This window comes from Anarrhichthys ocellatus, unplaced genomic scaffold (assembly GCF_004355925.1).
Source record: "Anarrhichthys ocellatus isolate YVR2014 unplaced genomic scaffold, GSC_Weel_1.0 scaffold120, whole genome shotgun sequence".
Taxonomy (NCBI): domain Eukaryota; kingdom Metazoa; phylum Chordata; class Actinopteri; order Perciformes; family Anarhichadidae; genus Anarrhichthys; species Anarrhichthys ocellatus.
In genome coordinates, this window is record NW_022280150.1 from 271,206 (window position 1) to 294,366 (window position 23,161).

Sequence of the window (23,161 nt, forward strand, 5' to 3'; positions counted from 1 at the left end):
GCTGATGTTGCAACGGCACGACCAATTAGCTTTGACTTGTTAAGCTAAGCTAACGAAAACACAAAGATTCTGAGTTGCAGGTAATTATACATTAATGAAAACATAGTTAGGAATATCATATTATTTTACCACCCATACGTCCCCCTAAATCCTACACACTGGTACTTTAAAAGCAGACAATGCACCCTCAATAATACACCAAGGTATAGAAAATGATATTTGAATCTCATTGTGCACTGATAGTGAGGCATATATATCACTAAAGTGCAACAGCTGATACAACACTACACATTACTGGTACAGTTATGAGTTACAGCCAGCAGATAGCGCTGCTGCACGTGTGATATGTTTTCAGTGTAGAAGCAAACGGAGACGTTCTCACTATGTCACCCGCGTGAATAGCATAGTGAGGACTGTATTTAGACACAGACCGCTGCAGTATTAACATGTCTGCGACATAACCGTTAAATGTCACAGCGTGTGCACAGAGGGGCGTCGCCTTACAAGAAAATAGTGATCACGCTTCTTTATGTTGCACGTGCACGTTAGTGGATGACAGATAACAGAAAGTGTCCAAAGAAGTCATTTGGGATGAAAATTGACTTTAACCATTAACTTTAGTTATCTCCTCCTTATAACGAGAGCATACTGAACATGAGATTAGTGTAACTAGTTTTAAAGACCAACATGTGTTGATAATAAACATTGTATAGTGAAATATATTCTCTCCATGAATGAAAGAAGTGTAGGTGTTGTCTCTGCCTGCTGCTGTCACCGGTCTTCCAGAGATAGAAAGAGGCAGGAGGGGGGTGGGGTGGGGGGTATCACTTATCTGCTAATGCCATGAAATTCAAGAGGGTGCCCTAAAACGGCGCCCCATGTTGCATGCGCTCTAACAGTGCACACACACACACACACACACACACACACACACACACTGATCTTAACGCACAGACGTATGTTCAAAAATGCCGGAGCAAACGGAAACATGCACATAGCCTTAATATAGACATACACAGCATAGCGAGCATATGCGCAGTTATTCTTGGGAGCTCGCGGGTTCACCTCGGCCGCGCACACGCGCTCACCCTCACAAGGAGACAAAGGTAAGGACCATACAGACACGGGAACCTATCTCCGCTGTGCGTGTTACAGGCTTTATTCAGATGCTGGAAGCCCAACAACTACTTTCTAACCCCGAAAGTGTTGACGGAGCATGTGTCTTCACCGTCGGTAATGCCTGCCACCGATTTTCTTTTGAATGGCAGCCGCCGTGGGTGCACAGGGAAGGGAAGCTTTAGCCATACATGCCATCGACCCGCAAGGGTTTCCCTGATGGGGTCTGAGGACTGTTGTCATAACGATTGTTTTTCACATGTTCTGATTATGTTTCTTTCTTATTTTAAAAGTTCACACAATCTACAATACATATCCTGCTGTTATTCCTATGACCGGTTTGGGGGCCTTTGAAAGGTTGAGGTTTGGACCCCTTGTCTCATTAATTATTAACTCCTGACATGGCAGATTAAAACAACTCCATCTATGTTTTACTAAGTAATGACAAAAATAAAAATACTTAATAAATACATTTAAATAATAGTAGTAATAATAATAACAATGATGTTAAAAACAACACTTCATGTAACATTTGGGATTTATTTACAATATTTTCAAATGTCTGCAGCTGCTCACTTTCTCCAGGGGGGGGGCGGGGCTACACCTTGTGCTTATCCAATCGGAAAGCGTCCAGCTGTATAACCTCGGTTACCGGGGCTGCGATATTATGGTATGTCGACATGGCAGCATGCAGTGGAGGCATGGGAGTCAACAGGAGAATGTTGTCGGACATTTGAACGTTCTGACGCGGATCTAATGAACCTGCGGACACATTTGGACGTTTCACCGGATTTCCGGGAGTCTGTCGTCGACATTGTGTATAAACGTTTGTAGACTATTTGTGTCGTTTTAAGCCGTTATTCCGGTCTCTGTGGTTTCAGATGGACAGAGTGATTCATCAACACACCCATCACGTAACGCCAGACAGATGCTTTCAGTGAACGTTACCCGTTGGGGTTCCTCGTCTTTAGCATGCGAAATAAAAAGATATCAAATGAAGTCGTTCCATAGAACTGAAGCGGTCGTTTCGTCCTTGTTAGACTTCACAGCTAAAACATGCATTTAAGTATTTGAAATGGTGTAAATGAGCGCTTGGGATATTCATGTATCAACACTGTGTTATGTCAATAATACACATTGTACGTTAAACAAACTGGTGATCCAGTGTTTCCATATGTTCTGCCCTGAACCACAGAGCTTGTGTTTAGCCCACACAATAAAGTAGACATGAGATGTTGGAATTCAAACAACCACATAAAAGGTTGCCCAATGTTCCTAATATATCCTAAACTATTATGTGTTACTGATTGTAAGAGTGAGGCATTTGAACACTGTTTCTGAGAGCTGAGCATAAGTTTGTTTTGTATCTAAGGACAGCTTTCTTATCTTTATAGAACTCAGCGGGCAGTGTGTATTAAGAGTTTCACAGGGTTGTGAAAACCGAGTCAAAGACATTTTTAAATAATATAATTCAATGAAGCAGTAATGTAGACAAGGGGATTATTAGATCTACTGGTGGGGAAACTGACGACGAATATTGAGAACCAGATACCCCTGGATATTTCTAATTGAAATATAGAAAAGGATACATAGATCTGCTGGACAGTCACCAGGCTAATACATGATTAATCAGGACGATAAATGATCTCATTATTTGAAAAAATAAATAAAGATTGATATGAACTCTGTATATTTGACCTCTCACATATGGAGCCCTGTAACCGACAACAGGCAGAAAAATCGGACAAGTTGAAGATAAAACTGAATTGGCTAAAACATTAAATAATGCAGGTAAATAATTAACATGGAATCTAAATGGTAATAATAAATATTGTTTTCACTCTTCCTTCAACCTCCAGTCAGTTGATAAAATACATTGAAAGAAAAGAGAGCTAGCTGAGCACCAACCCTTTTAGCTACTTAGCTGAAGCTAACGTTCATCATAAAACAACAGTGCAGTGGACTGCTGCAGCTTCACTGTATCAACAGCTAAAGGGTTTCAATAGAAGGCTAATGCTAGCTTCCTAAACAGAGTACCACCATTAGGTTTAAACTTATTTCAGGTAAAGGAAATAATCAAATATTCTAGGTTATACCAGCTCATTGGAGGTTAAAGGAAAACTGTAAAACGTTGTATTTCTTTCCACACACCATTCGAACAATCTGACAATACTATTTATGGATATAAATATAGCATTTTTGCTGTTTGTTGGTTTGCAACACCTGACCCATTTTATTCTGTATCCACAGATTAAGCCAACACCACCCCACTCGTCACAACCACCACCGCCATCATGCCCGGTGAGGATAAACCATCACAACAACAGAGCCGCCAGAGAAAAAAGAACAAAAAGTCCCGCTCCAAGGGGAAGAGCCCGGGTGGGGGTCCGAATGCCCCCCTAGGAGGCGGCGTAGATGGCCAAGATGACCTCTTCTTACCCCCGGCGCCCCCTCTTAAAAAGCCGGCAGAGGAGAAGCCGAAAGTGTCCGTCGCCAAAGTGGAGGAGTCGTCCATTGCTATCTGTCTTCAGGTGGTGTTCCCCTACCTGCTGGCCGGGATGGGCATGGTGATGGCTGGCATGGTGCTGGACGACGTACAAGTGAGTGCACGGCCATGAGGCTGGTTTTGATTCGGTGAACTGGTGAAATGGTGACGGCTTGATGTGTGGATATTTAGTACATTTTTTATATCTTGTTGTAAAGTTGATGTTAGAATTAATTTCCAACCACCAGCAGTGAGGCTTCTAGTGTGTTGTATTTTACTGCCATTGATAAGTTGCTAGTTCATTGATATTATGTGCCCATTTTTTTGGTAAATTTCTGCTGTTGTAATCTTTGCATCATCCGCAAAGAGCAGGCAACGTTTTTCCAATTATCTATTGTCCAATTTTGAAAAACCTGTGCCGTTTGCAGCCTCAGTTTCAAGTTGTGTTGCACCCGTTGTGGTCTTCTGCTGCTGTAGCCCATCTGCTTCAAGGCGCAACGCTTTCATTGATGCTCTTCTTCATGCCTCTATTGTTATGAGTGGTTGTTTGAGTTAATGTTGCCTTTCAGCTCAAAACCAGTGTGGCCATTCTCCACTCGTCGCTGCTATCAAGAAGAGAACTGCCACTCTCTGGATATTTTCTTGTTTTCTCTGTATGGTTGTGCGGGAAAAATCCCAGTAGATCAGCACTTTCTGAAATACTCAAACCAGCCCGTCGGGCACCAACAACCATGTTAAAAGTCACCTTTCCTCCCCGTTGGGATGCTTGGTTTACTGCTTTATTTGTTTGTTTGTAAAATTGGTCACATATTAGCGAAAATGCAGGCGCAAGTTTGTCACAAGCAGCAGAGGTCAGCAGCAGAGGAGACACATTCCCACTTCAAGTAGATGGAGAGGAAATGAAGCTCATCTGCTTTATGATGAGCTGCCATCACTTTGGTTTTTATTTGTCCAAGTTATGAGTTACTTGAGTTATTCTTTCTGTCCTCCACTGATAGACACACATCTTATCCTCACACGGCTCATTCCCTTTGCTTCATCTAGTGATTATCAGTGTTTCCTCCCCGGTATCCGTTTCCCTCCCGCATACAACGGGAGGACAATTAGTCACGAGTTTTGGCTGGGTCCTGTCTCTCGAAGCGCAGGGGACATAGAAGGACAAAGAGAGACGCCTGTCTGAGTGGGAAAAGGAGATAAAGAAAAGAGCGCTTCACTATCAGCAGTTAGGATTCTTACTGTAGCCTGTAATGGTTTTGGATCTTGTCTAAATAATCACTTCCTGTTGTCATAGCTTTAACTTATATCCCACAGAACATCCTATGTCTGCTACTGGGCTTTTTTAATTCTTACCCTCTGTATTTTGCCATTGCTTTCTGAGACATGGCTCACTCAGCTTTACTAAGCTTGGGCTGCATTACACAATTATGCAACAACGCCTCCATAACATGACTTAAAATGGATGTTGGGGCTTTAAATCGCTCGTTCCTGAACTACTAAGATGTTGACCATCGCCGCAGCTAAATAATGCACTCCTTCTATAGAATAGGGTTACTAGAATAGTGGTAGCTTTAAAGCTACACGTGCCAATACTTGGTCCGCCTCCCAGAAGCCCGGGCCGTTATATGATGTGAATGATGTGATGAATCATTTTTTTGCCAAACTGTTACGCTCTGCGGGCCGACACCGGTCTTAGTGGTCCCTGGTCGGTCCATTTGTTGGCTCGCTTTGCTATTTAGTTGCATTGTGGGAAATGTAGGCTCCAACGTTTTGTCTCCTGTGAGTCTCCAGACTTTGTGAAAGTGCAATGTCACATTGCAGGACTACCTTGGTTATTCTGAGAAGGAAAACATGAAGCATCCATAGTTGAAGCTAATGAGATACTCTGACAGTTATATAAATTGACTGGGTTAAATAGTGTAAGATAATCTTCTTTAGGTATTGATATGACAAACAATATTATAGTCCAGGGGAGCAATGTCTTAGTCACACAGAGAAGAACGTATTTGTTTGGTCTAACATGTTGTTTTAAAGTAAAAGAAAGCTCCAGTACCAGGACCTTTATGACAGAATCACAATGCAAATATACCGGGTGGAGGCGAGCTGGAGATGGATGGAGCGGACGGAGAGAAAGAATGAGTCACGATGTGGAGAGAGAGAGACAGAGAGAGAGAGGGTGAAACGCAGCGAGGCCGGCCGACGTGGGGAGAGGGACGTCACATGGAGGGAGAGCGAGGTAGGATGAGAGGCAGACACGCAGCAAGAAATAGAGGTGGGGGGGGGGTGTAAGCCGGTTGTTTCCCCTCATGAGTTTGCATGTCGGGCAGTGCAGACAGCCCTGCCTCTTCCTCTGCTACGTCAGCAGAGCATAGCGGAGGGAGCAGGACTGCCCTGACGCCGACCGGAGGAGAGCAGCACTCCAGCCAGAAGAAGAAGCCGGCTGCTGCATCTCTTCAGTGGACCTCCTGGAATCTCTTATTGACATCACAGAGCTCTTTTCTTTGTTTTCCTCCTCACCCTCATTGTGAGCCCGCCACAACAGAGGAGCTGGATTGATAGAGACACAAAGGAATCCCGCTGCTTCCAACTCTCCGGTCCTTTTGGACTGTTCTTCCTCGTCTTCTTGCACCGTCAATCATTCAGCTGTCACCGCGAGCGTAATTTTCGAGGTACAGCATTCAAGCTGGAGGTCAAGCGGATTTCAGGCTGGATCAAACAGATTGAGGACTAGATCCAACAAACACTAAACTCCTAAAGGCTTTGAACTACATCAAATGGATTCTGGAGTAGATCTGAGATCCTGGACTTTCTAAAAACTGAACTCTCCACTGTCTGGTTCATTCCTCTGTGTCAACCTGTGTGGATGTCGAAGCCATCTTACTAACCTTTTACCTAAAAAGGCTGTTTGGTTAAAGACAGACTTTGACTACAGATGTGGATGCTTCTGCGCTTGTCGACCAACATCGGATGACGATGAGTAGGAAATGGTGTTGATGATTGTGTTCCGCGGTGGTGCTGACAAATGGATACCTCATCACTGCTGACTCACCACTGGGCCAAAGATGTCACGCTCCATTGCTCCCACATTAGAATTAAAGCCTTTAAGGTTGACTGTGTCTGGGGAAAAAGATAAGCAATCAAACAAATGGGAAATTAAGTGACAATCTTGCATTTGTTTTACTTCGGAACATCTGAGGACATGGCAGTAGCTGCTTACCTAGTATCCAATTGTCCTCAGAGGTAAAGAGGACTCATATGTTCATGTTTTACTTGTTCATTGTCAAGGAAAATTGAAGAGCAGCTTGTCATTTCTTTTTAATTCTTCAATAGTGGCTCAAACGTGCAGTCACAAATCATGTGTCTCAGTTTGTTTTATTTATTCAGTTTATAGCCCTCTTTAAACCAAGGACGACCACATTGATTGCTTTCTTCTTCAATACTCACCCTGCTCACTTTGTTTGGAAAGGTGAAACTCAAACCAAGTTTTTTCTTTGGACACATCAGAAGCAGTTTTTTCCCTTCCACTTGGACGGCATTTAGACATACCATGGGATAACTACACGTTGAACTAAGTGCTCAAGTAACCCCAACTTCAACATGGTGGTGACTCGTCTGGAGCTGGAGCTACGCTACCAGGGCAAGAAGCTCCGTGGCGTGACGTGGAAGTTGACTCGGTCAGAACATGGATTCATACCAGAGAGCTCCTGGCTGATTGCTGCCCAGGTTATAGTGCCGTACCTGGTGTCAGGGCTCGGACTGGTCTCCGCCGGTATTGTTATGGACCTTATACAAGTATGAAAATCTAAGAAAAATCATTTGTGGAATTGTTTTTGAGAGATTAATAGATGGATGAATAGGGATGGGCACCATCTGAGATTTCTACAGAGTACTTTATCAAATACAAACAAATACTTTTTTACAAAATACTATTTTTTTTTACGAAACAAAACTAGCCATAGTTGTTGAATCTTAAATTCCGTCACAAACGTCAATCTCCTCAATTTGCCAGACAAAAATGTAGATCTTGGACTATTTTGCAAACCCATTTTACATCTTGTGACTTTCTTTTTTTATTTAGGTCCAATGCGAACGTTTTGTACAATATACAACATGGCAAATACTGGCAAAATGATGTTAGGTAAGGGAAAGATCATGGTTATGCCAAATTAGTCATGGCTGAGGCATTGTGAGGCCTAAGACACTAACACGCTTGCTTAAGGTTTGGGCGGGCTCGGTTGGTTAAAAAGTCAAATGTTACTTGCAGGTCTGTAACGAGCCCTGATTCCCATCTCCTGCGTGAAAGTCAAACTAGCTAGACGCCTACACACCCCTACATATTGGTAGCACTGCACTCGGCATTTGGTCTGAAAGTTGCATTGGAAGTAAATCGTCAGGCACTCAACATCCAATACGGACATAATTCCGAGGTCACTGAGCTGAAACACAAGTACAGTAGACCTACAAATTTGGACCGTACGAGCCCTGTGGTTGGATGGGTGAATGGCTTGATGGGGTGACAAACAGGTTATCGTAGTGTTATGGATGAATAGATAATGTGGAGAGATGGGTGGCTGTGCACATACTGTATACGGACAGTTGTAGATAGTTGAATGATGTTGCAAGAATGGATAGACAGTAGAGTGAAAGGCGGAGATCGACTTTACCTGCTGCCTAGTAGTGTGTACCAGAGAGGTTTAGATGTGGGGAGAGGAGAGCCTTGGGATGAAAGTGACTGGTTCATTTAATAAGTGGTTGGAGGATGAAAGAACAGAGGCCAGAGGGAGAAATAGACACTTTGATATCTTGCAATCACATAGAAGAACATCTGCATTTATCTGTGTCAAAGAAAGCCACACTGTTTACAACATTTCTTACATTTGTGTTAGCCTAAAATATAGCTTGTTTGTAACCTAACTAAGTGCACATGCACTTATGCACAATAATTTCGGAATAATACATAACTATATTAACAATAACGACAACACGGTTTCCCCTGAGTAATCTAGACTAGCGTGGTGTTAATATTTCGCTTGGCTTTTTGCCCATCACACTCAAACAGCAGCAGTAGAATTGCAGCAGAAGTGGGCCACGTCCCAAGATAGCCACCCCACACGACAGCCGTCAGCTAGACCGATCAGTCCAGAACCTGAGAACAATGTGTATAAATAGACACACACACACACAAAAGCAAACTTCGACGTTCACTATGCTCTTCATCATCCCTCATGTTCTTTCTCATGGCCTTGTTTAACCCCCTTAAACCTCATCACGTCCTCCCCTCCCTAGTTGCTGCTATATTAACAATTCAGGAAGCAGGAACGATCTCATTGGTCGTGTTGAATGTTGGTGGGTGGAGCTAAAGCACAAGGGCACAATAGATACCCGGTTGAGGAGGAGCTTAAGTCAAAATATTAAAAGAATACAAACAACGTTCACTAAATTCATATTTTTTTCACTTATTTCTTGAACATGGCATTCGTGTCTTGGCTACCATATTGAGAGAGCTGTACCCTCGCCCTTTATCATTCTGCTGCGCTCTGTGGCAGCTGTGTAGCCTAACGCCACCCCCCGTGTTAACCGCGACAAAGCTAAAATAACGATACATTTGTCCGCATACTAAACACTACAGCTCCCTTTAAAATGTATTAGCTCTGCACTGATGGTGACACATCGTCTTAAAGCACTAAGCTAGCCGCAGCCACTAGACTTGAGCATGGAAAAGCTGTAATGCTGCTGATCTTAAACCCATGGTGATCTCAGGCTCTTGGGAAATATTATTAAAAATTCAGTTATCGGCTCATGGATGCATGCTTCTGCCAAACATATTTCCTATGAGGCATCTGTGTAAATTTGTCATAATTAGCATATGAATTCTCTGTTTTGTGAGGTCACAGTGATGCTTGACGTCGAGTTTCGTTTCTCCAAAAATATATTTGCTTTCAACTTTTCGCTGCAGGCCGCTGTGTTTTCAGCTAAATAGTTCCTTCCTTCATTACACCCATTTCGATTCAGTTTAACTGATCATATTTGTGCTTCCAGGACATTTTACCCTTTGAGAAATGCTTTTTTTTTATAACAAACCTTCTTATCTGACACTCTTTCCTTCTCTTTCCCTCCTTCCTTCCTCTATTTCCGGCCTACTCTGTCAGTTCCTCCTCTCATCTTTAATTCCCTAGCCCCCTTCCTCCCTGCCTCTGCTCCACATCACTCTGCTCTTGGCAGCTCTGCTGTTCTTTTAAATGTGCATCTATTTAGGGATCTAAACCATCTTGGACCTGCCAACTGGAGTTGTAGTGAGAAAATAGGAGGCAGACTTTATGTACTGTTCTTCTTCTAAACCCACTGAACCTCTGCAGTACAGCATCAGGTGATGCTCAGAGATGTGGAAACAGGAAGAGTAGCCTACTGGGTTAGTCTAGAATATGTGATGTGCTTATTTAACTGCATCAGTAAGGGACAAGGTTCAGAGGGTCCATTTATGGAGGTGGAGATGCTGTTTATGCCTCCATGTCGGAGATAGCGTGGCCGTCACCATGTTTTTTTTGCAACCAATGAACAGATGTGTCCATATTTGGAATGCGGAGGAGTGACGTAGAGACACCGTATATGTTTCTGGCAGCGACCTGTCAATCACAGTAAGCCCCGCCCTAAAGCATACTCTGCTTTATGGTCTGTTTGACTCTAAATGGACCATAATTTACTAAATGAATATCATGCTGTATTGAAGAAGACTTGAAACTAGAGATTGAGACCATAAACTCATGTTTACAATGTTTACTGAGGTAATAAATCAAGAGAGAAGTAGAGTCATTTTCTCATAGACTTCTATACAACCAGAGGAGTCGCCCCCTCCTGGTCAGTAGAGAGAATGCAAGTTTTAAGACACTTTCACATCAGCTTCACACGGTAGAACAGGAGGTTACCGCCTGGTCCGTACGTACATTTCATCTGGAATTTCTTCAAATTTGCCACAAGCGCCCACCTAATCTGTAATATCACCTGTAATCTCTATAAACAGATTCTGCATTCATACACAACGGGACAATATTTTGGCATCGGAAGTATTCTGGTTTCCGTTTGTAGTCCAAGTAGTATTGACCAATCATGTTTGAGCAGGCTTTGGTTGAATGCAAGTAAACAGCTTGTGTTGAGAGCAAAAGAGGCCAAAACGCAATCGCGGATCCCACCGGCTATCGTCTGATGATGAGTTAGCTTTTTATTGATTTTAAAAATCAATTGTAAACTGGCTACTTGTGAAACAGTCTAGTTGTACATGTGGTCTCTCAACCACAACTCCACTCTGGCATCTCAAGTTGCTAATAGCCTGTAAATAACGAGCAACGCACTGAAAAGGAAGTCTTAGCCCAGATATCAGCTGGCTATACCTAGGAACCCCAGAACTACGACCCCTTGCCCCCAGAGGCTTATCGTTGTGAGACCGATAGCTGATGGGGATGAGATTCAGGTCACTGGGACCTCATATCCATCCCATCCTCGTGAACGCGATATCTAAAGAATAACTTGAGTGATTTACTTCAAATTTGGCACAAACGTCCTCTTGAACTCAGGGATGAACTGATTCGATACTGATTTTGGTGGTCCGAGGTCACTGTGACCTCACAAAACACAATTTTAGGCCATTGCTCAAGAATTCATACGCTTATTATGACAGTTTCTCACAAATGTTTACTCAGATAACAGTGATGACAGCTTGGACAGACGTGGATGTAAACTGCAACGTGATGCAAACGGTGGTGATTCTAGTTTTCGAGCTGAAAGAGTTGTAATTTAGTATGAATTTATATTTGTGTGCAATGCTAATAATTGTATGTGTGTGTGTGTGTGTGTGTGTGTGTGTGTGTGTGTGTGTGTTCCAGCACTGGAAGGTGTTTAAGGTGATAACAGAGGTGTTCATCCTGGTGCCTGCGCTGGTTGGACTCAAAGGAAACCTGGAGATGACGCTGGCTGCTCGCCTCTCCACCGCGGTAAGACGGGCTGGGTGTTAAATACTTTTACGGTCCTCACTGTTGCCACTCCCTACGATTTAATGTTACCAGCCTACATACAATTAATCATGCACAACTGATTCAGGACCAAGTCATACTTACAGAAATGTATCTGTTAATTTGGTATCACATGATGCTAATGTGGTATGTTTGTTTCCCAGCTCTACCAGTTATTTAGCTTTGTGTTGGAGTAGCCTGCTTTAACTTTACAATGTTTCCAATGCTCCTTACAAGTAGGCATGATAATGCAATGTGTTGAATTATTCAGAATGATATTGAGATCCTGCTTCAGTAGTTCAGTAGGTACTTTTGCAGTTGTTTACAAATTCATTTTCACTGTTTTTGGAAGGTCTTTCCCATAAGTTCTAACATTTTATAGACCAACTTATTGCGATGTCATCGTATCTGGGAACACGGTGACATCGCTAGAAGTCAGTTCAGCGGTCAAACCATCAGGTAGCTTTCTACGATTTAAATGTCCTTTTCCCCACTTTCTCATTGAAGTGGTGCTATCTGTCTTTGTTTGTAGGCCAACACAGGACAAATGGACGACCCCGATAAACAATGGACCATGGTGTGCAGCAATCTGGCACTGATACAGGTAACAACTTCCTGGATACTCACATGTTGACCAGTTTAGTCAAAGATGCTTTGTTTAGGTCCGTGTGGTTCCCTGTGGTCTAACCTCTGATGTTGTGCAGACCAAATGATGAAATGTTTAATCAAGGAGACAATCGGCAGATCAACCAGTGATGAAGATAACTGTTGGTTGCAGCCCTCCGTAAATGTCACGTTTGTTGTCGTGGTTTTCTGCAGGTCCAGGCGACTGTGGTGGGTTTCCTCGCGGCCGTGGCAGCCGTGTGTTTGGGCTCGTTTTCCAGAGGGGGGATAGAACTGGACCAGGCAGCTGTCCTCTGTGCCAGCAGCATCACCACAGCCTTCGTCGCTGCTCTTTCCTTAGGTAAGCGACAAGGAAGGCTTTTACTGTTTTGCTACACAAATTGTATAAATCCATTACAGTATTTTCCAATTGTTTTGGCTCAATTTTCACTTCTAAGTTTCAATTGGCAACACGTTTAACTCTCCTGAATTTGGTCTCAAAATTCTGCACGGCGCGTAATGAAAACATCACACAGAAGGTTTATTAGAACACCAAAATATTAGATATTAGATCATCGTTGTGATTTGAAATAAAATGATCGTCATCAAATAATACTGTCAAACTGTTGCTAATAGTCATAAATGCAAAGAGAAGTCAAGTGAGTAAGAAATGTCACTTTGGACCTTTTTTGTTTAAAAGTCAGAATTTGGTCAGTTTTTCTCAGCCACAGAGCGAATAAAAGTATTTCTCTAAAATGTGGAACCATTCGTTCCATAGTACGTAAAAGTAACATGTAGCTTCTGTTTTTACTCCCAATGTTAAACACCATCAGTGAGTCCAGTTCAGCACATTCACAGAGCAGCATGTGCATCTATCCCTGTATCACGACCTCCCCTCCTGTAATCACTGCATAATCCATAATTCATCCTCACATGAAATGTTATGGTGTTTAGCGGAAGCTTGAGTCATGTCTCAGTCACCTCTTTCCTGTGTTCCTCTCCTCACTCTGTCATTTTTAATATTTCTCTATGAACCAGTGCTTGTTCTTATTTTACAGCTAGTCTAAAGGTTTCTCTTCTCCAGAAAGCAGTCATAGCGTGAGGCTGCTTGATTCTCTGAAAGATGTCTGTATCAATGTTTAGGCCGAAAGCTTTTTTCTCGTCTTGTAACCCTGATAATAAGCTCTCGCTCAGAACTCACTGAGGTATTTAGTGCCGCCTCGGTTGAACGCGATGACAGTTTATTTTCTTCTTTTTTTTAATCCATCATCTGGTTTTCTGTTTCTGTCCTTTCACCCCTCTGTCTCTCCTCTTTCTGTCTGTCTTCACTCTCAACCTCGTCCCTGGTCCACCCCCCCCCTCTCCCCACCGTAGGCCTGGTGATGATCGGAGTGATCATCGGCTCCAGGAAGGTGGGCATCAACCCCGACAACGTGGCCACGCCCATCGCTGCCAGCCTGGGCGATTTGATCACCCTGTCCCTGCTGGCCGGGGTCAGCAGCACACTCTACGAATATAAGGGTGAGGAGATACAGGGACACTGAGGCATGATGGGAGATCTGATGTGTGACTCTGTGTCACACTTGTCTGTGCCACTCCGGTGTGTTCACTCACATCGGGATTTTTACATTTTGTCCCGTTAAATGAATGAAAATTATTATCGATATTATGTCCAATGAGAAGCAACATTTTGACAATGACGGAGGCAGTACCAATACTGTGCTGTCTACTACTGTGTGTTAAGTGTCAACCATTGATGGTAGTGCTAATAATAATTCCATAATTCATGGCCTCTCTGAAAGTAAAAGCTGTTTTTTTTTTATTATTATTTATTTTTTTCTGCCTGTCAATATAAGTAAGTAAGAGGGTGTCTGTCCCTGTCCCACAGATATTTGGTACCTGTCCCCCCTGGTTTGTCTGGTCTTCCTGGCTCTGATCCCGCTGTGGGTGGTGGTGGCCCGACGGAGCCCTCAGATCAGGGAGGTTCTCCGCTCGGGGTGGCAGCCTGTTATAGTAGCCATGTCCATTAGCAGGTATTTACATTAAGTTATTTTAGTTCACTATTTATTCATACATCATCATATTTAGCACAATTTGTAACTTGTGTGTACAGTGAACTTCACATTTGAACAGAGGAGTTAATAAATAACTACGTGTGTAATTAGATACAGTCTAATTTAAATGATGTATGCAGGTTGATCTGAGCAGGTTGTAGTAGATGTTCAGTGAGAGAATATATCAGCCCTATGAACTGCTAACTAGATAGCTGAAAACAAGATCATCTTTCTTCCATTCTGACATCAGGCTGGAAACAACCCGCTGGCAGTGACTGCATGTGGGTCTGATTCCCCTCTGTGTTTGTGCTTCCCAGTTTCGGAGGCCTTATACTGGACAGGACGGTGAGCGATCCCAATTTTAAGGGCATGGCTGTCTTCACGCCCGTCATCAACGGTAAGCCCTTAAAAAGCTAAATGACGCCACAGACATCATTTCAGCCATTTTATTGGTTGTTGTCTGCAGTGACAGTTTAGAAACCGCCATTGCACAGATGTTTAAACGGCAATGCATAGAAGGTGTGTAACGAACACGAGGAGAGAAGCCATCATAATTGCATTGATATTGGCATTATATTTAACTAAAAACAAAAACAGTGAATGTGTTTTTGTTTTTTTAATACACAAGAAAAATCTAAATACAACTCTTTTATCACTATTTACAAAATATTTACATAAAGGAAAATAACAGGTAAAGAGTAGCAAGCAGGTCACAGTTTCTCTTAATGGCTTTGGCTCATTTTGTTGAAACAGTCTTAACATTCTCTAAACTGTAAGTGCAACTGTCACAACTGTTTGATGGAACTTCCCAACTCCGCTGCACGTCTGCAGAAGGTAGTAACACTCCCAAAACATGTCAGTCGAGCTCCAACACCTTGTAATTGTGTCAGTAAATTGGCCAACGGCACCAAAATGAAAACGTGTTAACCGTACCGGTTATAATATACCCTGGAAATGTTACTCTGTTCTGTTCTGCTTCCTGGATACAGTCTGAGTGCTATTGTCTATGGCACCGAGCTTTTTAGATTCCAATTTCAACAGTAGGTCAAAGTTTACTGGGAAAAGGCAATACTGCAGTACACAGAAAAAGGATCCGCACACATGTATGTATACAGTAAATCTATTTGTGTAGCCGTGTGTTACATGTGCTGTAAACGGAATAGTCACCCTAAACCTTTCACTTAAAGTACGATACAGTGAACAGAGCATTTGACACAAAAGGAAAAATTGCAGCAGTAGTTCAGTAAACAACCAAATTGTACCTCCTCACAGTATGCACCACCATGTTATGAATATACACGTATGTCTGACAGATTTTGATAACTGAATGGATCATTTTGCGTGTGATGTATGAAACCATGGAAGAACGTGAAGAAGTTGTGAAGAGCACGACGACTTCACTGAGAATCAACTCATCAGTGTTGGTCACCGGGCAATGTGAAAGGAGAAAGAGGAGAGAAAACTAAATTCGATGTTCACCCCTATAATGCTGTTTTAGAATGATGAAGAAGAAAGAAACTGCCTTGAGAATAAGTGGTCGGGCTGTGAGGTGATGCATGCAGGGATCCACTGAGTCGTCGATATGAACCATTAATGGTCAAGTGTCCTGGCACAGCTGACGGGGCCTTCGATGAGCACTCAGATTTCTGTCTCATTTTGTCTCTTCCCATCTCTCCACTGTTTTCTCAATCTTCCTCTCTTTCTCTCTCTTTGCGCCGCTAAATAATAAATTTGACAATCTGGTTTGAATTTCCCATTTTCCCACACTTTTTTTTTACAAAACGTTCCCCCGAGCCCTTTCCAATTCATCAACAATCTGTGCTGTTTTTTTTTGGGGTAAATACTTGAAAATGTGTTTAGTGTAACTATTAGGCACAGATGCCCTGTCAACAGCAAAGTCAAATGGATTTTGAAATGTTCTTTTGTATTCAGAGGAAATGTGGCTTTTGAGAAGCGAATGAAAAGGCTTGAATCGCACCAGAATGAAAGGATCAAATCTAAACTCGCATCCGTCATGTTTAACCCCGGGGAGCCTTTTCTTTGTTGTTGTTGCCTTAAAGAACGTCGCATTTAAAAATCTGCAAATGACTTGTCAACCGGATCAGACATGAAATGAAAGTGGTTGCCCCTTAATTCATATATTGGCTCAGTCGCTCTGTCCTCTTGTCTCTCTGTCCCCTGTGTAGGAGTGGGTGGTAACTTGGTGGCCATCCAGGCCAGCAGGATCTCAACCTACCTGCACTCCTGGAGCATCCCAGGGGTGCTGCCCTACAAGATGAGGCAGCACTGGCCCAATCCCTGCATCACCTTCTTCTCCTCAGGTAACTCGGCCAGGCTGAATGCACACATTGGCTTCTGTGTACATAGCAGGGTTAGATGCTGACATTTGTAATATTATGTTCATTCTGTTAATATTTGTAATATTAACAGAATGAACATGGGTGAAATGGATCAAAATAAATAAACGATTGCTTATTGTCGATGAGCCATATTGTTGTTTAGTTTTTTTTATACATGCTGGTATACAAGACCTTCTTATAGGCATTTCATAGTTATTTGCAAAAACAATACAAAAAAAATGTACATTAGTAGTTTTAATGATGTGTTATCAGCTGTTTAGAGCTAGTGTGAGGAAGTTAAACAGCTCATAATTCATCTCTAATATCTACTTTATGTTGATGTGAAAGTATCACCTCTTTACTGAATGGAGCATGAATGCATGAAGCTGTTAGCTGCAGTGCTGCCAACGTTAGCTCAGACTAGTTGTTCACTATGTAGCATTATCAGGGATGGTCATTACAGTCATTAATGCTGATCTCCCAATCGCATATTTTTACTGAATATTGGCCGATAACTTTATTACACACGATGATTGTTAAGCTCTGTAATTAATCCGCAGTTCACATGCGTGTCATTTAATTCGAAAAACTCAAACTCAAACTCAAAAGAGACCAATAAATGCTAATGTTGATCTGAGTCAGCTGGATGAGTAAATCTGTTTGCTAACACATTTGCAAAAACAACTTTACAAGTTGATGATATGACAGATGTTGTGATTTCAGCTTGTTCCGCTTCCTACAAGTCACCAAACATAATGCAGATTTACTGTTATTATCTCTGATTATATCATATTAGTTCGTCTGGAGAACACATTTATTTTCAGTATCACGGTGTAATCATCCGTTGAAGATAGAATTCTTCTGTTGGAGTCTGGGGAGTAAAGAACATTGAATATCATTTTTGATAACCAGAGAGACCTTTTTCTGGAGTCAGTGTCGTTTCTGAATGAACTTAACCCACAGTAGAATATCCTGAGGAGCTCGTACAATAGGTGCTGGGCCGGCTCCTTATTTGAACGCCGGAACACAGCAGGACAGGACTGAGTACACAGCGAGGGATCATAGCATTAAAATAAAGTACCGCTGCCTGTGAAGTACTCACTCCCCTGTGTCCACCAGGGGTGAACTCCAAGTCTGCGCGGGTGCTCCTGATGCTGGTTGTCCCCGGTCAGCTGGTCTTCCTCTACGCCATCTATCTGCTGCAGGGAGATGAGGCGCCTATCTCTGTCGCCTTCACCGCCTGCTACCTGAGTGCTGCTCTGCTTCAGGTAAACCGCCGTAGGTTCACACTCACATTTTGTGAGACGCTGTCATGACCCCCCCACAACAAATAGAAAGAAAGAAATATTGTATTTTTAGATCCCTGCCAATGGCACTGAAGTTTTACACGACTCTCATTTACCCGCAGTATTTGTCCGTGTTGTCAGTGTAATTGCACAAAATTAAGACGTCAATTGTCTGGCAATCTCCATAATCTCCTGCAGGTTCAAATAGATCTCACGTTTTATATCTGCCCGATTCCAGCCGACTGAGACCTCGAATGATTTCACTGCTTTGAGGATACACAGGAAGCTCATATTGAGATAACTGGATTTTATTTAACACCATTGATGATACAGAAGTGGTTAATTGTTACATCATTTTTTCATGGAATGCAATTGTTGACACTGTTTAGGGTCGGTTTGGTCAAGTGTGTTTTATTTAAAATGCTGGGGATTTTATCCGAAGACTGTAAAGTGGACACTGTCACCCTGACATTTGTGGACTACGGTTTTGCCATTTTGCAACCAGAACAGAAGTGAAAACACACCGTGAAAGGGTTAAAGTAAACACAGCCAAATCCCAAATGCCGGTGTGCCGACCTGTCAATCACAAGGTAGCATACCCTGCTTTATGGTCTGTTTGACTCTAAATGGACCATCATTTACTAAATGAACATCATGCTGTATTGAAGAAGACTTGAAACTAGAGATTGAGACCATAAAGTCATGTTTACAATGTTTACTGAGGTAATAAATCAAGAGAGAAGTGGAGTCATTTTATCATAGACTTCTATACAACCTGACTTATCTTTGCAACCAAAGGAACTGCCCCCTGCTGGCCATTAGAAAGAATGCAAGTTTCGGCTCTTCTGCAGGGGCTTCACTCTTCAGCAGAGGTTGCCGCCTTTCTATCCATTTCTTGTTGTTTTCCTCTAATCGCGGACTTCTCAGCTCAGTTTTCTTCTCCCAATAGGTGGCCATCCTCCTTTACTTTGCCGACCTCATCATCCGTATGATGTGGAGACGGAGCCTGGACCCTGACAACTTCTCCATCCCCTACCTGACCGCCCTGGGGGACCTGCTGGGCACGGGCTTTCTGGCCCTTTGCTTCCGCTCCGTCTCGCTGGTTCAGAGCCTGGGTCTCTGAATGTTCCCCCTTTACCCTGAACTCTCAGCCAGCCACTTTTCTCGTTGCACCAATTTTGTTACGATCACACGGAGATGCTTTTGATTGGACAATAAAGCATTTTCTGATGGTTATCACTGGGCCAGTTCACACCGAGGAATCTGTTCTTGGTCATAAAATCAAACCTTTACAATGACGGAGCGGCGGCAAAGGTGACACCCACTAATTTACACCCATTCATCTGGGCGAAGGAACACATGCCCAGCCAACCTCATTCTTTCATTTGAGGGCAAAAGACTCTAAAGTATGTAGAAGTTATAGTTCTCTGTCCGTCAATGAATTGAACATTTTTATTATTCAATCATTCCTCTTTATCTGTCTTTTAGTTTTCACTAAATATGAGTTTGGTGGCTCTGTGCTCACGACATTATCTCTTCGGCTTCATCACAGGAATTTTTAGCAGCTTCACGTCATAGCAGGAAGACTGAGCCACTGGTCCGTTAGCGGCCATCTGTTTGAATGTGCATAGATTGGATCCACGTTTGGCTGGGCATTAATGCTAGAGGTTGTGGAGGTTGACGAATGTAATACGCTTACTGGAGTTTTTATAGATGGACAGTTTGTCCAAATGGGACAGATTTAGTTAGTAAACAAACAAGATGTAACATGTCAATTAGAGAGCTTTAGAGACAGATTCTGACATGACAAAATGGTCTCCCCCGTTTCCACTCATAATGCTAAGCTAAGTTAGCCGGCTGCTGGCTGTCGGTTTTATATCATACTTTTAACACATACATCGGTGTCAATCGTTTCATCTAACTCTCAACAAGAGGGTGAATAAGCACATTTCACAAAATGTGGAGCTTTTTCTTGAAAGGTTTGGAGTTGGATCTGTTCATGTAAAAATCACTTTGCAGTTCTACAACCACCACCAACCAAGCATTGACAGCTGTTTCATCCTCTGCACTTCTTCCAATTCAATTGCAATGCAAGTCACCAAAATGCAAAACAGATGAGAGGACATATTTGCCCTGATAAAAAAAACACAACTCTGACTAAAATCCCTATGATGCATCACAAATACGGTCTCCAGAACGTCTAACATGTAATCAATATATTGCTTTTCTTTGCACATACAGACATGGAATGTAATAAATGTGGCACTTGCAAACAGTACTGCAGTGAAGTTAAGGAAAAGGGGTTCAAAGTTCTCAGGCTGGAAGGCAAACTGTTCTAACTCCTGAAATAGAGGTTGTGATAATGCTTTAATGTTATGACTTTTCAGGCTGATTATTTTATACCCCCAAAAGAGCATAAACCTGAAAAAAGTGCAGATACTGCACTCTGCCATTGGATTATCTTCAAGGAGCTGTTGTACAGCATCTACCAACAAAATGTTTTCTCTCAGCTTTCTTATCCATTTTAACTAGTTTGTTTAGGAAAAGTAACTAACTTTGCTTATTTCTTACAGTTCATAGTTTATAGAATATAGTGAGTGCGGTGACGAGTCCTACAGATTACAGATTACCAAACCTGATGCGGACTCAAAGCACAATGCGATAACTACACAGCTTTCTTTTTAGGTCCGTTTTGTCATTTCTCATTAAAAAGTAGTTTTCACTAAAATTACACATTTGTATGGCAAACAATTTTTCATATAATTATACAAATTTCCTGGAAGTCACAAACAGATTCTAACTAAATTTTGACCATAAATGTAGTCATTATGCACTAATAATTATAAGCAATGAGATTCTACATCATACCAGAAATTGTTCAAAGGTCCAAACTATCATGTTCCAAAGCACTGTGAAGCCCTGAACACGTGTCCACACCGCTCACTATTAGTGTAACAGTCTCAATAGTCCAGATCTTGAGCTGCCATTCAATGTATAAAACAAAAACAATGAATGCAGACGATTTCTACATTGTTTTTACCCGACAGCCCATGTAGCCGCAGGGAATCCCTCACTACTTGATATAACGTCCTTTTAAATGGAAGGTCCACAACGCCTTACTGTTCATTATGAAATCATCAGAAACCATAAAACCTCATCATTAGAGCAGTGAATGCATACACATGAACACGTTGGTCTCAAAGATGTGTTCAGACAGATGGCAAAGCCAATGTTCCCCTTGCGTCATTCACACAAATGAGACCACTGGGTTGGGAATTCAGAATTCACCTTTGTTTTTCCCCCCAGTCTCCAGTCTCTTACTTCTTCTTACTGTACGTTTATGAAGCAAATTCATAAAGCCCTGGGATGCGCTCAGAGTTGTTGTTCAAATTGAGACCGATTTTCTGAACTGTCATTTAAAGTCATTTTTAAGTGTCTTGATTTCCCAATTGTGCATTGTTTCATCGTACATGAACACAAAAGATTACAATAAGTATGAATAAGAAACTACCAGAGTATTAAGAGATCATATTCTGAAGTAGACTGGGCATCTCTCATTTCTTGATGTGTATACAAGCTTAATCTCAAAACAGGATTTCTCAAAATGTATGTGTAAATGCACTCATTACGTCACATGAAACAATTCTGCTTTTAGCGTTCGCTAGTAAAACCTAATTCTAGAGACAAACCGCATTAACGTTGAAATCTGAGGCATTTCTACAACAGCCTGTGTTGTCCAAAATGAATCTATTTCAGTCTTAGTAGGGCTTTACACAGTACTTTCTACACTAGGAAGTTATGAAATAAAGATATGTACTATTTGAATCACAGTTAATATCACTGAATGTGTTACCTGTGATACTGTGAGACTTAGACCACAGCTAAGGTTGTGTTGTACCAGCACGAGTGTGTCTGAATCAGTGGGGCTGGATGATATATCTTTAACTGTGTTCACTTGAATCATTATTTATTGTGTTATCTCACTTCTGATGTTTGTCCTAATTAGTTACAGTATGACCAGTGAAACATTCTAGACTTATTGGTTCATTTAATGTATAGATACATGTACATTTTTGATAACGACTTCATTTAGGTTGGTAATGAGAATGGTAATTTAAAGAAAAAGTTCAATGTTTTGGAAAATATATTTTTTTCACTTACTGCCAAGACTTAAATGAGAATATTGATAGCAAGCCGAGTCGTTGGGTTGGTATCAATCTTCTCGTCTAACTCTTGGCGAGGCGGACGAAAAGCTTATTTCACAAAATGTCAAACTATTACCTTGAAAAATTGTGTGACAGAGTGATGGCAAAATAACTGATTGTAAACGTGCACCTTTTCCTTTGATAGTAGTCTAAGGTTGCCTTCGAAAACAACAAAGTTAATGTCAACTCTGTCTAATCTCCTCATCTACAACTATGTAGACATGACGTAATAGCTTAATTTAAATGTTGCAAGAGTATTTTCTCTTTTGCTGTCTGTTAGCAACAAATGGTACTGTACTTCAATGTTGACACTGCCACATGATGAGTTTAGGGGCTTTAAAAATACCTTCATTTTGTAATCCTGCTGTGTTCACTGTCACCTGAGCTTCCACTGTTATGTCCGATGTGTGCACAAAGATGTGTGTGGAATCAAATATGTGACAAATGTTTGGTGTTTATGTGATTGTGTGGCTATGAACAGTTATATTTTAATAAAAACCAACATACCTGTTACTTTGGCACCTTTATCAGCCAAGAATCAAATGACTTCTTACTTTGATGCCGTCAGGTGGAAGTATCAATAATGACACCAGCCAGGTTTCAATCAAAATTTAGCACAAATTGTATCCAATATTCTGAACAATGGACAAAGAAAATGTGAATTAAAGCAATGTTAGTATTAGGTGTTGGCTCATCAAACAGCTGGTGGCGCTAATTCTCCAGTTGGGTGCTATTTAACCACTGAGGTAGAAGTGAATGTAACAAGATGATGATGTTAAAATTGTCATGGCATGTTCACTTCACCCCCAACCTCGTTTGGAAGTGTCGTGAACATTGATTGCATGTAGGAAAGCAGTTTGGGTTGTATCTAATGTTCTTTTGCTAACATTAGATATTTACACAGCTAGCCAGACATATTTAGCATTACGATAAATTTGTTTAATAATAGTTATAAAAAGTCACAGTAGAATGGTGAAAAAGTCATAGTATGGTGTTAAAGAAATATATAAAAAGTCAGTAAAGTAGTAAAAATTATTATAGTATTTCAATATCGGTCACAGTATAGTATGTAA

The 23,161-nt window shown here is 41.7% G+C and overlaps 1 protein-coding gene across 6 annotated transcripts; it reads left to right on the plus strand.

The window, feature by feature from the left end:
* Window positions 1–1,012: 1,012 nt before the first annotated feature.
* LOC116399650 (solute carrier family 41 member 3-like) lies at window positions 1,013–22,046 on the plus strand. Of its 6 annotated transcripts, none has more exons than XM_031876949.1 (11): window positions 1,013–1,106; window positions 3,367–3,716; window positions 11,476–11,583; window positions 12,134–12,205; window positions 12,421–12,565; window positions 13,579–13,725; window positions 14,093–14,237; window positions 14,576–14,655; window positions 16,445–16,579; window positions 17,717–17,865; window positions 18,833–22,046. In XM_031876949.1, the coding sequence occupies exons 2-11, from the start codon at window positions 3,411–3,413 to the stop codon at window positions 19,004–19,006; spliced, it is 1,461 nt and encodes a 486-aa protein (XP_031732809.1). In that variant the 5' UTR covers window positions 1,013–1,106; window positions 3,367–3,410; the 3' UTR covers window positions 19,007–22,046. The 6 variants fall into 6 exon arrangements, with proteins under 6 accessions (XP_031732809.1, XP_031732806.1, XP_031732807.1 ...); XM_031876946.1 differs by lacking the exon at window positions 1,013–1,106 and adding an exon at window positions 1,780–1,942; XM_031876947.1 differs by lacking the exon at window positions 1,013–1,106 and adding an exon at window positions 1,780–1,934.
* The last annotated feature ends 1,115 nt before the right edge of the window (window positions 22,047–23,161 follow it).